The sequence below is a fragment of the Leucopleurus acutus genome (assembly GCF_964270905.1).
Source record: "Leucopleurus acutus genome assembly, chromosome: 17".
Lineage (NCBI taxonomy): Eukaryota > Metazoa > Chordata > Mammalia > Artiodactyla > Delphinidae > Leucopleurus > Leucopleurus acutus.
Genome location: NC_139159.1, coordinates 35,005,436 through 35,025,534, shown reverse-complemented (window position 1 = coordinate 35,025,534; position 20,099 = coordinate 35,005,436). Strand labels below are relative to the sequence as shown.

General features: G+C 36.5%; 1 protein-coding gene across 1 annotated transcript; it reads right to left on the bottom strand.

Moving 5' to 3' along the window:
* Nucleotides 1–1,035: 1,035 nt before the first annotated feature.
* Nucleotides 1,036–19,464, bottom strand: LOC309974375 (receptor-interacting serine/threonine-protein kinase 2-like; the record flags this gene model as incomplete). Its single annotated transcript, XM_082858997.1, has 7 exons — nt 1,036–1,373; nt 2,214–2,263; nt 3,343–3,476; nt 11,382–11,537; nt 14,181–14,286; nt 14,500–14,547; nt 19,292–19,464. 7 exons carry the CDS (start codon nt 19,462–19,464, stop codon nt 1,207–1,209), a joined length of 834 nt encoding a protein of 277 aa, XP_082715123.1. The 3' UTR covers nt 1,036–1,206.
* Nucleotides 19,465–20,099: the final 635 nt, after the last annotated feature.

The following is a 20,099-nucleotide window of genomic DNA, read 5'->3' as shown; positions in this document are numbered from 1 at the left end:
AGGGCTGGGAGTTAGGGTAGACGGAGGCAGATAGAGTTTATAGGACAGAGCACCAAAGAGGAGAAGTACACAGACAGAGAACTCCAGAGATCCGCAGAGCGCTCCTCTCAAATATTCAGCAGCACTGATCAATGCAGGATGTAGAAGTAAGTAAGCCAAAAGCCATTGTTCTGCAATGAACAATAGGGAAAAACCAGGAAGTTTGTAGAGAAGTACTGCCTAATGGCATGATCTTCAGAAGAGCTAGAGTCTTTAGGGAACGGAGAAGAAATTATAGTTTGGAAGTGGCACTGGGGACAAAGGAGATATGTATTGGGATGGCCAAAAAGTTTGTACAGGTTTTTGTAAGATCTTATAGAAGAAGCCAAACAAACTTTTTGGCCAAGCCAATACATACACACATATATGTACATATATATACACATACATACACACACACACACACACACACACACACACACACACACACACACACACCCTATTACATGGTTCTGGGAGATAAGAGATAAGATGTTAATCCATTATTATAGCAACTTTTGATTTTTTTAAATACAATGCTGATGAGCACTAGACATATGTTTTGAATGGAAAATATATTTGGTTTTCTTTTTTTAGTTGGAAAGAAGATTCCCAGTCTACAGCTTGTCTTTTCATTTTCTATAGCATCTTCTGAAGTGTAAAATTTTTCAATTTTTTTGAAGTTTAATTATCAAAGAATTTTTTTAATAGGTCTTGTTTCTGATGTCATATATAAGAGCTCTTTGCTTAACCCAAGATCATGAAGATTTTCTTCTATGTTTACATTTAGGTGATGATTCATTCTACTTCTGAAATAAATCTTAATTCTATCTGATTTTTTGATCTCCAGGATTGGTCTGGAAATTCTACTCTGGCCCTCCTCCAATCAATTTTATACATAGCAGTGAGTGATAGCTCCTAAATTTAAATTTAATCATGTTATTTCCCTGAAAAACTCACTTTAATGGCTTTCCATTGTACTTGGAATAAATTTCTAACCTTTTTATGATGATAGTCAACAGCCTCTCCTTACCACTTCAATCTCATCTCATAAAATAAAAACAACTTTGAATTAGAAAAAAAAAACTTTGAGCTTGTCAGCTAACTTTCGTAGTTGTTCAAGGAATATTTTATTTACAGCGTATTTGTTATTTTTGTAATTCAAAAGGCCCAGATTAAAACTGTACACTAACTTAAGAAAGACGGTCTTTTATCTGGATTTTGTGCCCATCCACTTTCTATTAGAGAGATCATAAGTGCTCGATGAGGTATATCAAATGGCAAACTTTCTTCATTAGTGTCAGGTCGATGTCCTTGTGACACACTATACATAATCTGCAAAGGATTGGTGACTTCTGTCAAAACAAATATATTTCATTCATTAGAAATATATTATGATTTAATATATTAAATACATTCTAAAGCCAACCAAATGAACATGAGGGAATCTTAAAATCTTAGGAATAATTCATTACTTCCCTTTCTGTCAAAGGAATATTTAGATCCCAGCTATTGCCAGACTTGCTGCCTCTCGTGGGAGGAGTTTATATCTTCACCTCTTTAATTCTGGGCTTGGCCATGTGATTTGATTTGGCCAATGGAGTATGAAGAGAGCAGAGTAAAACAGAGCTCAGCAGAGCTGAGCAGAACCTAGCAGAGCCAAGAAGGGCCACAGCAACTAATAACCCAATGTGAATGAAAAATAAATGTTTAGTTTGTAAACTACTGAGATTCTGAGGTTGTTACACAGCAAACTGACCTAAATGAACCTCAAAATAAAGAAAGAGACAATATTATCAGAAAATTTTAAAAGTATTCTTCAGTATTTGCTGGTCTTTAGAAGAAGCACTAGTTAAATTTTCATACAAACGATTTTATAGCTGGAATGAATCTTAGAAATAAGAATTCAAAATTCTTAGTTTGCAGATAAAAAAAATGAGGACTTAAGAGATTTAGTGGCTTATAATAGAGTTAATTACTATCAGAACAAGAAGAATCTACACATTTTTCTGATCCTTAATCCAGTATTTTCCATCATACAGTGGATTCACAATGACAAATTGTTGTTTTTCTAGTGTGTTTTCCACAAAATGACTGTTAGGCAGCTTTAAAATAAGTGATCTTTATTCAGATAGTTCTGAGTATGACTTACCAATATGATGTCACCTAGAATAAGGAAGTCAAAGTACACTTACCTTCAAAAGGCTGTTTTCTAGATAAGACTTCCCATGTGATAACTGCATAGCTGTTTAAGATAAAAATATACATATAGTACTTTATAAACTATTCATAATAAACTAAAATGGTACTGATTTTAAAAGCTGACTGTGAGATACCATTTTTTAAAGTAATAATGTAGTGAAATGCTGCTTAAAGAATCACTATATAGAACCAAGATGATGAATATTCATATACAGTTTTGTTTTGAAAGGGAATTAATTCAATTTGAAAAATTAGGAAATTACTGTCATAAGAACTTGAAGTTATAGGCAAGGATAACTTGTGGATGATTCTTTAACACCTAGATAAGCTATGCCCTTTAATTACATGATTCTATTATTCACACAAAATAAAGAGCAATAAAAAAGGCTGTCTCATGTAGCCCTATTCTATTGACTCTTTTTCTGGTGTAAGTACTGTCTCTTTTGGTAGTGTTAAATGTTAATTGCACTGTTTCCCTCCCCCTATCAAGGTCACATATGATAAAAACCCTTGAATATTATAAATTGATAGGACAACAAGATATGCTTTAATAATTTTTAAGGATGTAAAAGTAGCTTAAGGCGAGGCATCAGGACTTCCCTGGTGGCGCAGTGGTTAAGACTCCATGCTCCCAATGCAGGGGGTCCGAGTTTGATCCCTGGTCAGAGAACCAGATCCCACATACATTCTGCAACTAAGGAGCCTGCATGCTGCAACCCAGGAGCCCATGTGCCGCAACTAAGGAGCCCACCGCTGCAACCAAATAAATAAGTAAATAAATATTAAAAAAAAAAAGTAAGGCATCTTTATTTTCACGTTTTTAATTTTTAATTTTTTTTTTTTGGCTGCACCACACAGCTTGTGGGATCTCAGTTCCCTGACCAGGGACTGAATCTGGGCCACGGCAGTGAAAACCAGGATCCTAACCACTAGGCCACCAGGGAACTCCCAAAGCAAGGCATCTTTAATATGAAAAACATTAACCACTGTCTCTAATTTATTTTCACCACACTTATGAGAGAAGCATAAAAATCATACTTTTAAAATGTAGCTTCAAAATTCGGATTGATTAATCTTGTTTTTTAGACAAGGTTAACTCTGAGCAAAAGTAACATGCTGTACCTGTATATATCATGCTTGATAGTAGCCCTTGATTTTTGTCCAGGTTCATAGTTTTCAGGTGGCATATAGATAATTGTCCCTCCTTCTGGTGCAGATTTACTACTTTGTGATTGTGAGAGGGACATCATGCGCCATTTTTTTTTTTTTTTTTTTTTTTTTTTTTTTTTTTTTTTTTTTTTCATGCGCCATTTTGATAAGCCAAGATCTGCAATCTGGAAGGGAAAAGAGTAATTGAATTTTTAAATTTTCTCTTTAAAAAAGTTCAAGAATTGTTTTTGTTTATATTTATTATATTTAGACATGAGACCAGAGTAAATGCTATATATATTAATATTGTATTTCTATAATAGTCTATTAGTTTCTTAACAAATTGGATTCCATAGTGCTGAACCCAACAACTCTAAAAGCAATATAAACTGACTTGAAGTTCAGCATAATATTACAAATTTTAAAAGAGACTAAGTTTTGAAAACTTAAACAGGAGTATTTTTGCCTTTTATTCTGAATGAGTATATACACTTCACTTTTTGTGACAAGTAGCTTTATATCATGTGCTTTCAAAATTTACCTATACCTCACAAAACTGCTAAACTAGTCATATCTAATACGATTGTCACTGGGTATTGTTTACAACTCAGGTTTATATGTTCTTATTTATAATGTGCTAAAAATAGTATCCTTAAAGTTGGAAATAAGTAAAATTCCAATATAGTATAACTCATTATTATATGATTTATGTCTACCACTAAAAGAATATCTGTTAACAATAGTATAGTTAGCATATAAAACATATTTATGTCCATGACAAGGAGTGCCTAAAGCATTATCAGTGACAAACATTCTGTACTTTTGATATGTCCTTTACAGTTTTACTTCACTTGTAAATTTTGTGCAGATACTATCAATACACAATATCTTATAACTAAGTATCTAAAACGTTCCAATGTTTTTTTTTAAAAGGGAGACAAAAATGTAAGAACAGAAACAATATTTAGTGAACAAAAGAGTATAGGAAAACTCTGAAGACATTTAATTTAAATCACTTAGATCTTCACAAGGCACAATTTAGGAGTCAACAGAGTGGAATGAGCTCTATCCAGCACACCATTTGTGGTTCAATCATTTAACTCTTAAAATGTTCACTAGCTTTAAGAGAAGAAATAAGTTATTTAGTGTTTAGATGAATTTGAGATTAAAAAAATTATGGCCCCACTCCAAAAAGGGAGGGGGTAGCCTATATGAATCTTTCATACAGTATCATAATAAAAGGGTAAGTCTAAGAAAAATAATTAGAAAAGACCAAGAGGAAACATGGTGCCACTACATGAAGATAAGCTGGATTGATTTCTAAAGGCAATATAATATGTGTTCTGGAACATGGGTTCTAGAGCCTTGATTACTTAGATTTACATTCCACTTCTACCCCTTAATTAGCTGTGCAACCTTGGACAAGTTTTCTAATTTCTCTGTGCCTCAGATTACCCATCTTTAAACTGGGGATAATAACATAACACAGGGTTGTACTGAGGATATTAAACTAGTTATTCTAAGTGAAGGACTCAGAACAGTATCTGACACGTAGTAAATGACCCCTGTGTATTAGTATTATTAATGTTTTGTACATGGGAATAAGCCTCTAAAGATTGCTCTTATTCATACAATACTAATAAGCACAGTACATAGTTTCTGGGCCTTTAATACACTTTGAGGTGGTATTAAGACTCTGGGGCACCGTATATCCTACTTACTTCTACTTGCCACTACAAACTCTTATTCCTCCCACTCATTCTCTAAAAGCAAAAACAGTACTCCAGCTGCACATCTGCTAGGATAATAAGCATCACTATGAGAAGCAAAGTTTATTTCTGTGCCACAGTGAGAAATGTTAAAAAAAAAAAAAACACAAAAACTGGGATGTGGTCCATCTTATACCTGACCCACAAATTGCAAACTACTGGGCTAAATACTGGTTTGAATACAGTGCTGGAGAAAATGTATTCTGAGCTTGCTTCCTTATGTGCTCCTTTCACTTCACCTAAGGTCATCTATGTTCTTAAATCTCACCTAGAAAACTTAATCAGAATTCCCTTTATCAGCTAATTTAGTTTGGCTTTCACATGGAACCATATTTGTCCCCCTTCTCTATTACAAACACCAGGATCTTCCAGAGAAGAAAAAAAAGTGAAGAATATGATGAGAGGAATACAAGTTCCATGATTTCTTGAGGGTCCTGGTATCATTCAGCAATGAAGACAGAGGATAGGAACTTTTCTATTCTATACAAGATCTTAACATGCATTTCAAAGGTAAAGGTTCTTTTTAGCTAAAAAAGATGATAAAAGCAACAAGAATTTACTGTATTAGCACAGGAAACTATATTTAGTATCTCAAAATAACCTATAAAGGAAAATAATCTGAAAAATATATAAAACTGAATCACTTTGCTGTACACCTGAAACTAACATAATATTGTAAATCAACTATACTTCAATTTAAAAAAAGATTAAAAAACTAGAGGAAATTAAAACACACTATTCATAAAAATCATCCATAATCTTATTACCCTACCAGAATAGCTATTTTCATTTATATAATACTATCCATGTCTGTAAATTTATAAAGTTATCAGTAAGAAGCTATGAGGAATAACTTTAAGTATTCTTAGAAGTTCCACACATGATGGACAGAATAGCTGAGAAATCAAACATGGTACATATAAACATTTATTTCAAATAAGCCTACCACAGGTTCATTTGTATTTAAGGTGCACTAATTGATACTGACCAGCAGATAAACAAATTGAATGTATTCTTTTTAAAGTAGAAAAGTCCTGGTTGATCTTAATTGGTAGTATATTTTTCTTTTAGATACTATGCTTCTGGTTAGCATTCCAGTATAAAAATTTACTTCAAAAAACTGTAGCAAGGTGTGTTTCCATTTAATTTCATTAAGTATTTTAAAAGATTTTTTGCACTTCATTTAAAGGCCCTTCCAAGAAGATAGGTAGATCAGGTAACTGTTACTTTTTCATGAGTCACTGATAAACTTTGACTTTTAAGGGACATTTATAAAATAAAAAGTAGAGACACACAGGATGCATATAAAAGAGTATCATAATTTATAAGAATAGTATTAGGTCACAGTTTTATATGTGTTAAAGCTAATAAAAGTTAAAAAAACACACAAAGCCAAACTATTTTAAATTCTATTTATTTCAAAGAAAGACCATGGCTACCCTACTGATCAATGAAAAAGAGAAAGTAGGGATCATCATCACCTATTACTTTGCTTCTGTTTCCTGTATCAAGAATAGTTTCTGGACTGAGATGAAGAAAATAAAGTCCAAGGAGGTTGAAAAGTTTATAAAGGACAAATCTCAGGTCATTTTACATATATTTCAGGTTTAGTTAGAATACTTGCAAATACCTCCATGGTGATGGAGAGGTATTACAGGATACGAGAAAAGCAGATGTCATTCTGATTTTTAAAAAGGGAAAATAATATTGATTTTGCAAATCTATATATTGGCAGAGACTACCCTTAATCCCAGGTTTAAAAATGTAATGAAAGGGTTACTTTATGAGTAATTGATAAAAGAGCCAGAAAGAACTAATGAAAAATTATATTAGCCCAGTGATCAATTTCAGACCTCATGCGACATATCCCAAGTACTTGGGATGTCTAGCACAACACTGTTGCTCCACAAATACTTAATAAAGGAATGACAGACTTCATTTCCTTTTTTGTCAGTAGGACTACTGTCAAAGAGTAAACGTTAAAACAGTTTGTATATTATAAAACATTCTGAGGTACTTTAATAATATCCTTGACTATTAAATTATCAGACCTATCGGGTATATATAGAGGATCTGGAATTCATTCATTTGTTCATTCAACAACTACTTATTGAATGCTTCTATATGGCATATGCTAAGCAGGTGGCAGTGAATAAAACAGACTACATTTTAGTCTTTGTGAAGCTTATTATATTATAACTGGGGAAGACGGTCAATAAACATATTAATAAAAAATGTTTTGTAAGATGGTGAAAAATACTATGGAGAAGCATTAATCAAGGTATGAGGATACAGAGGAACTAGGCGGGTTGTCAGGGAAAGCCACTCTGATAATGAGGAAGAAAAGGAAAGGGAGTAAGTCATGAGTATGTAACAAGGAAGAATAAATCTGACTCCATATTGGATCTGTTTCTTTTACTTTAACCTTCGTATTCTATTGCTTTTGCTACAAGTTAAGAATGTTGCCTATAGCCTGAAATATACAAGACAGCCCATTCTCAAGGCTCTGACCTTTAAGGGTATAACACTTTTCTATTCATACAGAGATAAAAAGTTACAGAACAGACAATTACATTTGTCTTGTTGGACGTTTACAGGAACATCAAGATCTGACCTACATGAACTGCTGCAAGAACAAAGGAGTCCAAGAAATTTGCAACAACCAACCACACCCTCTCCCCTTTTAGTCTGAATTCTAGCTGGGGTAAGGTGGTTCTTTGGGACACTAGTCCACCATCTTCTTGGTCTACCGGCTTTCTGAATAAAGTTGCTATTCCTTGCCCCAACACCTCGTCTGTTGATTTACTGGCCCTGTCCTGCAGTGAGCAGTATGAACTTGGACTTGGTAACAAGGACACCTCGGAAAGCAGTCAAGCAAGGACTTTTGTAATATTCTAATGGAAAAAAATGGAGAAATATGGGCTGTATAACAGCTCTTTTAGGAGTATTCCAAACAAAATGAATGCTTATTCTCCAAAAGCCCTAATTAATAGAAGGATTGATATTGACCTGAAAGGAGGTTTTCAGACCATGTTGTGTAGCTCTGATTTGAGCTCTGTACTGCTTAATAGTTAATCATGACTTGAAGATACAAAAAAGCAGCTAATTAAATTTGAAGATGACACAAAGCTGGAGGACAAAGTTAAAAATCCTTGGACTACAGAAAAAACATTCAAAAAGGTCTTAAGAGCTGAAGTTATCACCCAAATCTAACAAGATAAACTTTGATGATGTCCAGAAAATATCCTGTGAAGTACATGACAAGGAGACATGACTTAAGTAACAATACATTAAAAAAAAAGAAAGAAAGAAAACCTCTCAGTGTTTTTTGTTGACACTGAGCCCAACTTGAATGTTGTTATAGGACTGCCCCCCAAAAGACGAATTAGTGAGGAACTATGAATACGAAGTAAAGTATTTAAGGACGATTCTACATTTATCACACCACATCAAGGGTGTAACTGACCAGGACCCTATGAGGCCTTCCTGGAACAGACCTCCCCCCACATATCTACTGCTTTAGCTCCTCTCTAAAGTACCTAGATAATAGTATCTGATGCCTATTTCCTGAGTTTTTCAGATGCTAAAACCACCAACAAATGGAAGAAATTAACTACTTGATGATCATGGGCATGTAATCCCCAGACCTTCTAGCACCTAAGGAATGACCACCATCAACCAATCAGAGAATTTGTGCAAGAGCTGACCACATACCCAAGGTGTGTCCCTTCCTCACCTTGCCTTTAAAAATGCTTTGCTGAAACCCTTTGGGTAGTTAGGGTTTTTTCAGCATGAGCTACCTCTTCTCCTTGCTTGGCCCTGCAATAAACCTTTCTCTGCTCCAAACTCTGACATTTTGGTTTGTTTGACCTCACTAATGTGTTGGCCACACAAACTTGTGTTAGGTATATATGGGTATTTGGATTAGTTTTGAGGATCAAAATTTAAGAGAGATTTAAACACAGATGCATCTAGATAGCACCCGGGATTAAAACCTATGTAATAAGGAAATTGGCTGAAGAAACTAAAGATGTGTATAAGGGAAAAGTGTATGTGAGAAGTAAGGGGATTATAGCTAACTTCAAATCTCAGAAGCACTGTCAGGTGGAAATAAAATTGGACTTTGAACTCACTTTATCACTAGGACCGATGAGTGGAAGCAACAGAGAAGGAGTTTTGACTGATCGTATAAAAAAAAGTCACAGTCATTCAGTTACGGAGCTTAAACACTCTCTTGTCACAGGGTAACTGCCTTGGGAGATGAGGGATTGTTGTAGTGAGGATTCAGAGGACTAGCTGATTAGGGGACTAGAATAGGTCACTTCTACCTGTATGGTTCTATAACTGATGGAATAGATTTGTCTCTTTTTTTTAAGTAGTATTGAGGCAGCAGCTTGCTTCTCTCTTCCTTTTCCTTCCATTTTATTCTAGGCAGAGGGAGTGCCTTCAATAAAGGTTTATTTTTTCACTTAACTTTTCTCACACTTTTTATATTTATTTTTCTATTGTTCCAACTTCCTTATTACTTATTTGAACATTTTTGGATACTTATAATAATCTTCAATTATGTATATTATTTGAAGTGCAGCAAAATACTATGTAAAAATAAAGTGAGTTACATTTAGTATTAATTTCTCAGCAACTACTTTTTATTTGCTGTCATCAGTTACATATAGGGTAACTGAAATCACTACTGCTCTGGTGCCTTTAGGTATCTAAATCTTATGCTTTATGCAAAAAATTCATTCAAAACAGATCACAGATTTAAATGTAAAACATAAATCTATGGAACTTTTAGAAGATAACATAGAAGTAAATCTGCAATACCTGTGGCTTCGTGAAGAGTGCTTAGACATGACAGCAAAAGCATGATCATAAAAGAAATAGATTACAACTTTTGCTCGGTGAAAGACCCTGTTAAAAGGAGGAAAAGAACAAACTTTGGATTGGCAGAAAATTTTTGCAAACTACATATCTGATTAAGGACTTATATCTAAAAAATATACAGAACTCTTAAAACCCAATAGTATAAAAGCAAAGAATCCAAGTAGAAAATGGTCTTAAGATATGAAGAGATGTTTCACTGAAAAGGATATAGAGATGGCAAATAAATAAATAACAATATTCAACATTATAGGTAAATGAAAATTAAGACCATGGTGCTATATCACTATACATCTATTAGAATGCTAGAATAAAAAACTATGATAATACCAAATGCTGGTGAGGGTGCAGAAAAGCTGGGTCTTTCATACATTGCTGGTGGAATATACGACGGTACAGCCACTGTGGCAAGTAGCTAGGTAGTTTCTTAAAAAGCTAAACATATGCTTACCATATGACCAAGCAGTTACACTCTTGGGCATTCATCTAGGAGGAATGAAAACTTACATTTGTTCAAAAAGTTGCACAGGACTGTTCATAGGAGCTTTATTGTAATTGCCAAAGACTAAAAATAACCAAAATATCTCTCAACAGCTGAATGGTTAAACAACTTTTGTACACCCATACCATGGAATACTATTCACCAGTGAAAAAGGAACCAACTGTTGACACAAGCAACAACTTAAATGGATCTCAAAGGCATTATGCTAAGTGAACAAAGCAGTCTCACAATATCACACACTGTATGATTCCATTCATATAGTATTCTCGAAATGACAAAATTACAGAGATGGAAGACAGGTTAGTGGTTGACAGTAGTTAGGTATGATGGAGGGGAGAAGGTATGACTATAAAGGGGTAGCATAAGTGATATCTTTCTTGTGACAGAGTAGTGTTATATCTTGATTGCTGTGGTGGTTACACAAATTTACACATGATAAAGTGATACAGAACTATATACATGCATTGTACCAATGCCAAATTCCTGGTCCTGAAATAGTACTATAATTATATGTGATGTAACCACTGGCAGAAATTGGGTGAAGGGTACATGGGACTCCTTTGTATTATCTTTGCAACCATCTATGAATCTATAATAATTTCAAAATGAAAAGTTAACAAAGGTATAATTGACAATTTAAATTAAGAACAGAATGACTGTATTTTGAACCATAATTTTACCAATGTCTGTAGTCTAGGAATAACTAACTCACTGCAGCACGAAGAAGTGGCACTGAATTAGGGGCTATGGAAAAGGCAGAGATATTAAATTGGTAAGATAGAAGAAATAACTAAAAAGTCTTTAAAACTATTAAACACAAGAATGCAGATAAGCTTTTTTTAAAAAAAAGTAACTACCTTAACGTGAAATTCATTATCCAATAAGATATTCTGAGTCTTCAGGTCATGATGAAGTAGAGGAGGATTCATATTGTGCAGGTAATTTACACCTAGTGCAATTTCATGCAGAATACGAAATCTTAATGGCCAAGGAACATCAGGATATTCATTTTTCTTCATATATGTGGAAAGAAACAAAACTAAAATTAGTGGCCAAATTTATTTCCACTTAGAAAATGAAATATTCCATGAGGAAATATAGTATTAAACTAAATATCTGGTATAACTAAATTCAGGGCAAAAAATACTCATTTTGTTATATTATCAATTTGACATTATTTAACATCCTTGTATCTTACTTTCCTCAATTATTAGAGAAAATAATGACTTTACAGTACTGATATTTCCTTTTAGTTTATACTGGTAATGCAACTACATGGTATGGGGTCTTTCTTCAGTTGAGACAGTTTTAAATTATTTTTTTATCTGTATAATACCCAGACATATATTTATACTCATACCCATCTTCCCATTCTATGGCTTCTTATCAAATAACTTGTGCCCATGAATGTACACACACACACACACACACACACACACACACACAATTTGTTTCTATTCAAAATTTATATTTTAAATCTCCTATTAATATAAAACCATACTTGATTACGATGATAACCACTGCATCAATTAAAATTATGACCATAATATATTTACTTACTAAGCATTAATACTTCATATTTTTAAATCATATATTTACTTGCATTTCAGCTTGAAAAATTAGCATTTGGGAGTTTTGCTTTTGTGAAGGAGACAAAAATCATCTTCATTTCTAAGTATATATAACATAGAAACATTAAAAATGTAATGTTTTCTATTTCCTGGTACTTACAAGTGACAGTCATCTGAACTTTCTTAAATGTTTTCTGAACATAAAAGTTAATACAGCTTCCCAGGAGAATGAACATACTCAGAAAAATTAGATAATTTGGGAATATCCAACCATGAATCATCAGGGACCATGCCACTGGGTACATTTTACTAAATAATATGAAAAAGTATGCTTCCACTGAGCTCAAAACTGTTCTTAAGAATTTTTTTTCTGCAGATGGGTCAGCTTATAGTTCATTGATTAACTAACTTGGCAGGGGAGTGGCTCAAAATACTTGTCTTTACATAGTATTTTGATTTTTTTCATCAATCTTTTGTGAGGTTGGGGGAACGTGCTTCAAGATAAATCCTGACCTAATAATACAGGACACCAAAAGAAACACAAAACACAAATGTTCAACATTACTTCCTCTTGTTTACACAGATTCCCATCCCCTTGAGTAACTGAATCTTTTAATCTTTAAAAAGGTAACTTTTTCTGAAAATTATATAGTTTAAAGAAGTAACAAGGCCTCTCTGCAGTATAGTGCTATATGGAAGCTTTTGATCATGGAGAGGAAGGTAGATGAGTGCTCACTATGTATTTTATGATTCCTTCCAGGAGTCAGCAATCCCCCTGTAGGAGGCTCTAGAATTTCTAATGGGCTCCAAATTTGGGTACCAGAGCATCTACTGTGGTGCTGGGGTATGGGAAGACAACATTAGAATTTATGCTTATACTCATTTAACAAAAGGAAACTGTGTTTAATTAGTATTTGTATCTTACTTGCTGTGTTGGTTACACAAATCTTATACACTGACACTAGTTACTTTACTCTGCCCTTGTTTCAGATGGTCCTGTCACAAACAGAATGTGTTGTATCCCGAAATAAAGAAGAAGTCACTCCATGAGTGGTGACAGTGGCACCCATTCTCTCTTGTTTGCTTATAGATCACTATGATGTATCAGAATTTAGGAGTGTTCAGTGACTAGATTTTACAGATTATGTTACTACTCAGTTTTAACTAAAGCACCCCTCACAAAAGAGACCGAGTTCTTTAAAAATATTTCTTGACAGAAACTGCAGGCTAGAGATAATCTTAGTAATATGAGAGCAAGCAAACAACGATAGATGGATACACATATTTTGAGAATGAGGACACCCCCCACAACCGGGCCATATTTGTTTACTGATGGGATTCACAATTAAAGCCAGATAACTGATACCTTGGGAAAAAGGTACATGGCTCATGCCATTGTCTATTATTGGAAAAGCTCATGTATTTGATACTCAGATTTATTTGGTCTATTAATTCAGAACTTTATGAACTGGTATTATTAACATTTAATTTGAACCCTACATTGTCTTTAACATAAAATGAAATCTGGCTTAAACTAACAATAAATTGTATGGTGTGCCGAGTTTATCTTTTCTCTCTCCTGTTCCTCTCTTACATATATATACATGTGGATATTCGAATTCAATGTAAACCTCAGGAACAGTAACCTAAGCAAAATAATCTAGGTCACTTAGAATGCAGGCTCTGACTCCACAGTATTTTTTTTTTTTTTTTTTTTTTTTTTTTTTTGCGGTACCCGGGCCTTTCACCGTTGCGGCCTCTCCCGTTGCGGAGCACAGGCTCCAGACGCGCAGGCTCAGCGGCCATGGCTCACGGGCCCAGCCGCTCCGCGGCATGTGGGATCCTCCCGGACCGGGGCACGAACCCATGTCCCCTGCATCCGCAGGCGGACTCTCAACCACTGTGCCACCAGGGAAGCCCCACAGTATTTTTAACAACACAAAAGAAGCCATAAATGGTGAAGTTTTTCATTATTCTTATTTTGATTCATCTATATATCCCTAAATAATCTGATCATTTGTAAAACGAAAGTACTATATAGGTTGAATAACAGAATTATAACGACTGAAAATGTATAATACTTACCCTATGTAGGAGTTCATTTAATGACCCATTTGGCATGTATTCAGTAACTATTCCCCAAAATTCAGGCTCATTGCAAACTCCCAAAATTGGAAGACTGTAACTAAATCTAGCTTTTTTTTTTGCAGTACGCGGGCCTCTCACTGCTGTGGCCTCTCCCGTTGCGGAGCACAGGCTCCGGACGCGCAGGCTCAGCGGCCATGGCTCACGGGCCCAGCCGCTCCGCGGCATGCGGGATCCTCCCGGACCGGGGCACGAACCCGCGTCCCCCGCATCGGCAGGCGGACTCTCAACCACTGCGCCACCAGGGAAGCCCCTAAATCTAGCTTTGTGTAAAATTTCAGCTTCTCTTAAGACATCATTTCTTTCACTAAAGAAAGAAAATGTATAATTATTTCAAAGTAAGGAAAAATACATAATTATCAAGCCCATAAATATTAATTAATCCTGGATTTTTTCATTCATTAGCTTTTGACCTCATGTAAATTATGCAGCTTCTCTTAGTTTCTTCGTGTTTAAAGTTGGGATAATATCTACCCTATATATTCCATAGGTCTGTTTAGAGACCAAAATACCTGTATAAGCCACTGACAGAAAAAAGTGCTACATACAGATGATTATTGTACTCTTCTCAGGAAAGGGAAAGAATACCATGTTTAAGTTTATAAAGTCTATATTAGAATGATAGGTGCTTGAACTAATTACGTTAAGTTTATGTTGTATTAAAATGATCAAATTTGATTAGACTATTATATTAAATTTTATGGCTGCATACCATGTAAAAATTTTCTAAATATCCTGAATATTAAAACACTTAAATGTTGTAGATTTTAATGACTAGATGATAATAGTTGCATAAGGGTCAATAATGCTTAGAAATTATATACTGGAACACAGGAAAAGGACACTGAGAACAGGTAAATGCTTAGAATGGATCCCTGGGCTAACTCTGGATCCCAGGTTCATTTGATTTTTCATTCATAAAACAAATAAATATTGAACATTTATTATGAATAAAGAACTGTGCTCAGCATTATGGAGACTAGTAAGTTTAAAAAAACCAAAAAACAAAACACATAGTCTATGACCTCAAACTGTCCAGAAATCTTTTTAAGAAATCTTTTTTAAGAAAATAAGAAATCTTTTTAAGAAATCTTTTTAAGAAAAATAAGTACTCACTGTGGTCTTGATTTACACTTCTCCAATGATTAGTGATGTTGAGCACCTTTTCATATACCTATTGGTCACTTGTATGTCTTTGGATGTGTTAATTATATTGATATTGGTAATTATTACATGATGATGTATATGTATAGCAAATAATCATGTTTTGCACTTTAAATATATACGATTATATTTGTCAATTATTCCTCAATAAAGTTAAAAAATAAGAAAAGCAAAAAAAGAAAACCAAATACTTAAAATATAAGGCAGAATATGATAAGCGCCATCAAAAACAAGTAAATAAGCAAGCAAATAAATAAATAAATATAGGGAGCTCAGAGAACTAGTAAATCTGGGCTAAGGGAGTTGCTACAGCCTTTAGAGAGAGATGTCAACAGTACCTTAAGGATGGATAGAATTTCAACCACTGGAAAAAGGGCATCCAAGATATGTGGTCCCTCTCCAAGATGGGAGAGATTTTGCCTTTCTTTTTCATCTGTGTCTCCCCAGGATCTGGAACAGTACCTGGCACACAGAATTTGTCTAATAGATGTGTATCAAATGAACTCAAGAAAGTTAAAGTACAGGCTATATCTGGAAAATGACAAATTGTTTAATATGAATCAGGATGTGTAACAGCGTGTGTAAAGGGAGTGAGGTGAATAGGGTAGGGTAGGGCCTCATCTCAGAGCCTTAAAGCCAGGTGAGAGCATTTACACTTGATTTGGTAGTCACTGAGTTGTGACTACAGGTTATTGAGCACAGGAGTGACAGGAGTGGAACAAACTTTTAGGAGGATTAACTTGGCAGCAAGGTGTAGGATCAGCAGAAGGAGGTAGAGTTTGAAAGCCAGGTATTAGAAGATTATAATACTAGTTAAGATGTGAAGCAATGAGAGTCTGAAACTATAAAGGTTGCAGTGTAAATAGAAAGAAAAACACTAGCTGAATAGAATACCCAGGCTCTGGTGGCTGACTGATTGACCTGATTGACTAAGGGAGGTATATACATATATATATGTGTATATGTGTGTGTATGTATGTGTGTGTGTACGTATGTGTGTGTGTACCTATATATGAAGGGAACTGCATTTGTCACCAATTTTTTTCCATGGATGGTTTGGTATTGGTAGCAGCAGTAATAGAAAGAGAACTGTCTCTAGGAGAAGCTTATTAGGTAAACAATGATGATTAGTTGGTGCTTAAACCACCCAAGCTCTTGATGAATGGCTGCCGAAATAAGAAAAGCAACAGACATTCCAGACCAGACTATGAAGCCTCCTTTAAAAACAAACAATAAGCAAAATAAAGCAGAAACATCTTAGTCATCTATGTTTTGAAGAGGTAATATACTTACATGTTTCAAAATTCAAGAATTACAAGAATGCATAAAAGAGTTTCTCTTCTTCTCCCTGCTCTTCAGCCACTTAATATCCCAACTGTGAGGCAACCCATTTTACCAGTTTGTGAGACCTGCTTTAATTAAATTTATATTTCCTAAGCTGAAACACGTCTGTATTTGCCTCATGAAATGTAGGTCAACAAGACAGTTATTGAGTAGCACCTTTGCTGGGAAGGTTCCTGGATACTCTGAGAAAGAATTATAGAGAGGGCATGCTAGGGGATGTCTTATTGATACTTAATGTACTAATTCCCCCTCCCATGAAGAGTATGATGCATTCTTCCTTCTCTTGTGATCCTATTATTTGTTGGCCACTTTACTACAGTTGGTTTCATTATCCCTACTTTATATATGAGAGCACGAAGGCTCACATAAATTAATAATTTCTATTGGTCATGCCAACAATAAGTGGCAGATTTGGAGTCAGATTTGAATTGCAATTGTGGGACGCTAAAGCCTTTGTTTTTTCCACTCACTGCTTAATCAGAGAAGGAAAATTCTTGAAGTCAGATTTCAGGAAGAATGAGTGGGAAAACAGAAAAAGCCAACACAGTTTAAAACTAGGTTTTTATATTAAAAAAATAAAAATGTAAAACAGCTTTTACAGACATATTACCAAAATTACCCATAACAAATTTCAGTTACAAAACAGTTACACTGTTTACACAAGGTATTTGAACAACCTATCAGACTCACCTATTCATAAGGCGTTGGGAGATTGCTGGGGAAGGTCCTCTCATGGGCAAAAGTCAGGTTACAGAGAATAATTCACCAATCACTAAAATAAGAACATGTTACAGCACATAAACTTAGTTTTCTTTTGTGATCTCAAAGAACAATGCAAACATTAGCCACACCAGAGCCCAAGAAGTACATATATCTGTTATTCCCACTTCATAAGTGAGGACATAAGACACCCTGTGAGTCAACTGCAGAGCCCAGTCCTATGCTCAGACTACATAAATACAGCTAATGTTAACATTCTAGGAAACAAGTGGAAGAAAAAATGTGATGCAGTAATGCCAGAGTGTTGCACTGGTCCTTATGGCGTCTTTGACGGCAGAATTAATTTCCTACCCGATTTAGTGAAGAATTTTAGATGATGAAATTGTTAATGAGCACGAGAGGGAACTCCCTTCATTTCTTGGCCCCAAATGGCACAAAACTTAGATAAATTAAAATCTTGAGAAGCAGCATCCAAAATGGGAGGATCAATCTCCTTTAAAATACCTAAGGAGTCCATCAGTGCTAGATTTCCACATATTTTAATAGTTGATTCTAAAATACATCTACCCTCTCTAATCAACCACCACCCTTCAAAGTTGACTACATACACATAATTTCCCAGTAATTGCTCCACAGAATTCAAGACCCAGGGTAAATATACCCTGTATATCACGAAATCAGGATTATGGTACACAAGAAGCGGGAACAATTTCTAGAGGTGTCTCAAACTTACTGTGAGATCTAGCCCATCCAAGCCTGATAGCAAGAGAGCAAGTAAAAGCCACAGGCAGATGAAAGTCAATACCATTAGCAGGGCTGAAGCTGAGGAATTTATCTGCTGTTGGATACTGACAGCCTCTAGCTAATCAGGCATCTAGCATGATGTATTTTCACTTTAGATATAGGGGGAGGAGAGGAGAATGTTGCAGTCATGGATGTTAACTCACTAAGAATTGAATGCAGGGCCTAGTTAAATTCCTATTGGAAGGAAAATACACAAGACTAGTGACTAGACTCACTGATTAATATATACGGTTGAAAGGTTTTTCTGGAAACAGGAACTAATCTAGCCTTCCCTTGAAATCTGGACATTGCACTAAACTTGTTCCAGGATGGGAGAGACATTCAAAAGTTTTGGTCATTTAACAGCTTTCTGATTTCAGTTTATTGTTAGCAAAAATAATACAAGTTTCCTCTAGAGACAGTCTTCCTTCCCTGTGACGGTAAGAGGAGAAACTAAATTGAGTTTGATATCTAAACTTTCATGCCTACATGTGTAAACCAAAAACAACAAAAAGCCCAAACCAAAACGTCCCAGACTCTACAGCAGTGCTGTTCAATAAAAATATAATGTGAACCACATATACAATTTGAAATTTTCTAAGAGCCACTTTAAAAAAAAGTTAATAGCCACCTATGGCTAAGAGCTACCTATTGGGCAGTGCAGCCCTAGAATTCGACTTCAAAAAAGAAAAAAAAAAAAGGGAAAAACAAAGCAAACAGAACCCAACTTCAATAAAGAGGACGTTTAGAGTTGGGCTGTGATTGCTGATTTTTGGTGTCTGGAGAAAGGAGGCCCAGGAGTAAGAAAAAAAGGAGAGGGCAGTGAAAAGAAGCGTGATTGCTGCATCTCCAGAGAAGCCTGCTCTCCCCACCATGTTAGCCCAAGCGTTGAACGGCTGCCTAGAGGTGACGAGGTGTGCGGCCGATCCCAAGTGGTCACCGTCGCTTGGGCTTCAGAGCCCGCTTGCCGGGGGTTAGAGCCAGTGGGGTGGGGAACGCAGATTTCGGGGCTCCGCGGTGGAGCCGCCAGGGCGCCCTACCTGTCGAGCAGCGGGGTGTGAATGTGCAGGTGTTTCACGGCCACCCGAACGCGGCAGTCTGCGTGGCGGGCAGAAGACACGGTGCCGGACGCGCCGCGGCTCAGGTAGCGCAAGTCGCCGAGCTTGTGGTACGGGATGGTGGGCAGGGCGCTGCAGATGGCCTGCTCGTTCATGGTAGCGGGTGGCGCGGGCACTCAAGCAGCCGATCGATTCCGGAAGTGCCCGCCGCTCCCGCGGCTCCACCCCCTGCGCGAGCCGGCTCGGCAGGCCCTACAGCCTGCCGGACATGAGGTCACGAGGTCGTCCATTCTCCGCGCAGCCCACGCCAAGCCGCTGCTTATCCGGAGCCGGAGCGGACTGGTCAACTCTGCGGCGGCGGGGCGCACAGGGGAGGAGCTTCCTCTCTCCGACCTGGCCCTCCCAGGCGCTGCCAGCCACCCGAGCCCGCCTTTCGGAGCTCCTCCCTCCCCAGACTTCTCACGCGACGTCAGCGGCGGATGCCGAGGCGGGGATGAGGGCCACTGGCCCGCGATCCTCCCAGCAAGGCTCCGGCCTCGGCCTCAGGCCCGAGATCTCCGCCTTGTGGCGACCAGACGACGTGTGCCACACCGGCGGGGCTCGGGCGGGGGCTTGGGAGTGGGGAAGTGAGCCAGGGGCGCTCAATTTGTCTTCTCTCCCCCCAACCCACAAGGTTGGAAAGGTTTTCTTGTGGGGAAATTTCCTCTCCGCAGCTTCACACTCAGTCAGCGGACCCTCCCACCCAGGAGGAATCTCCCCTGGTCCCATCGGGGCGTCTTCCGGGAGTCGC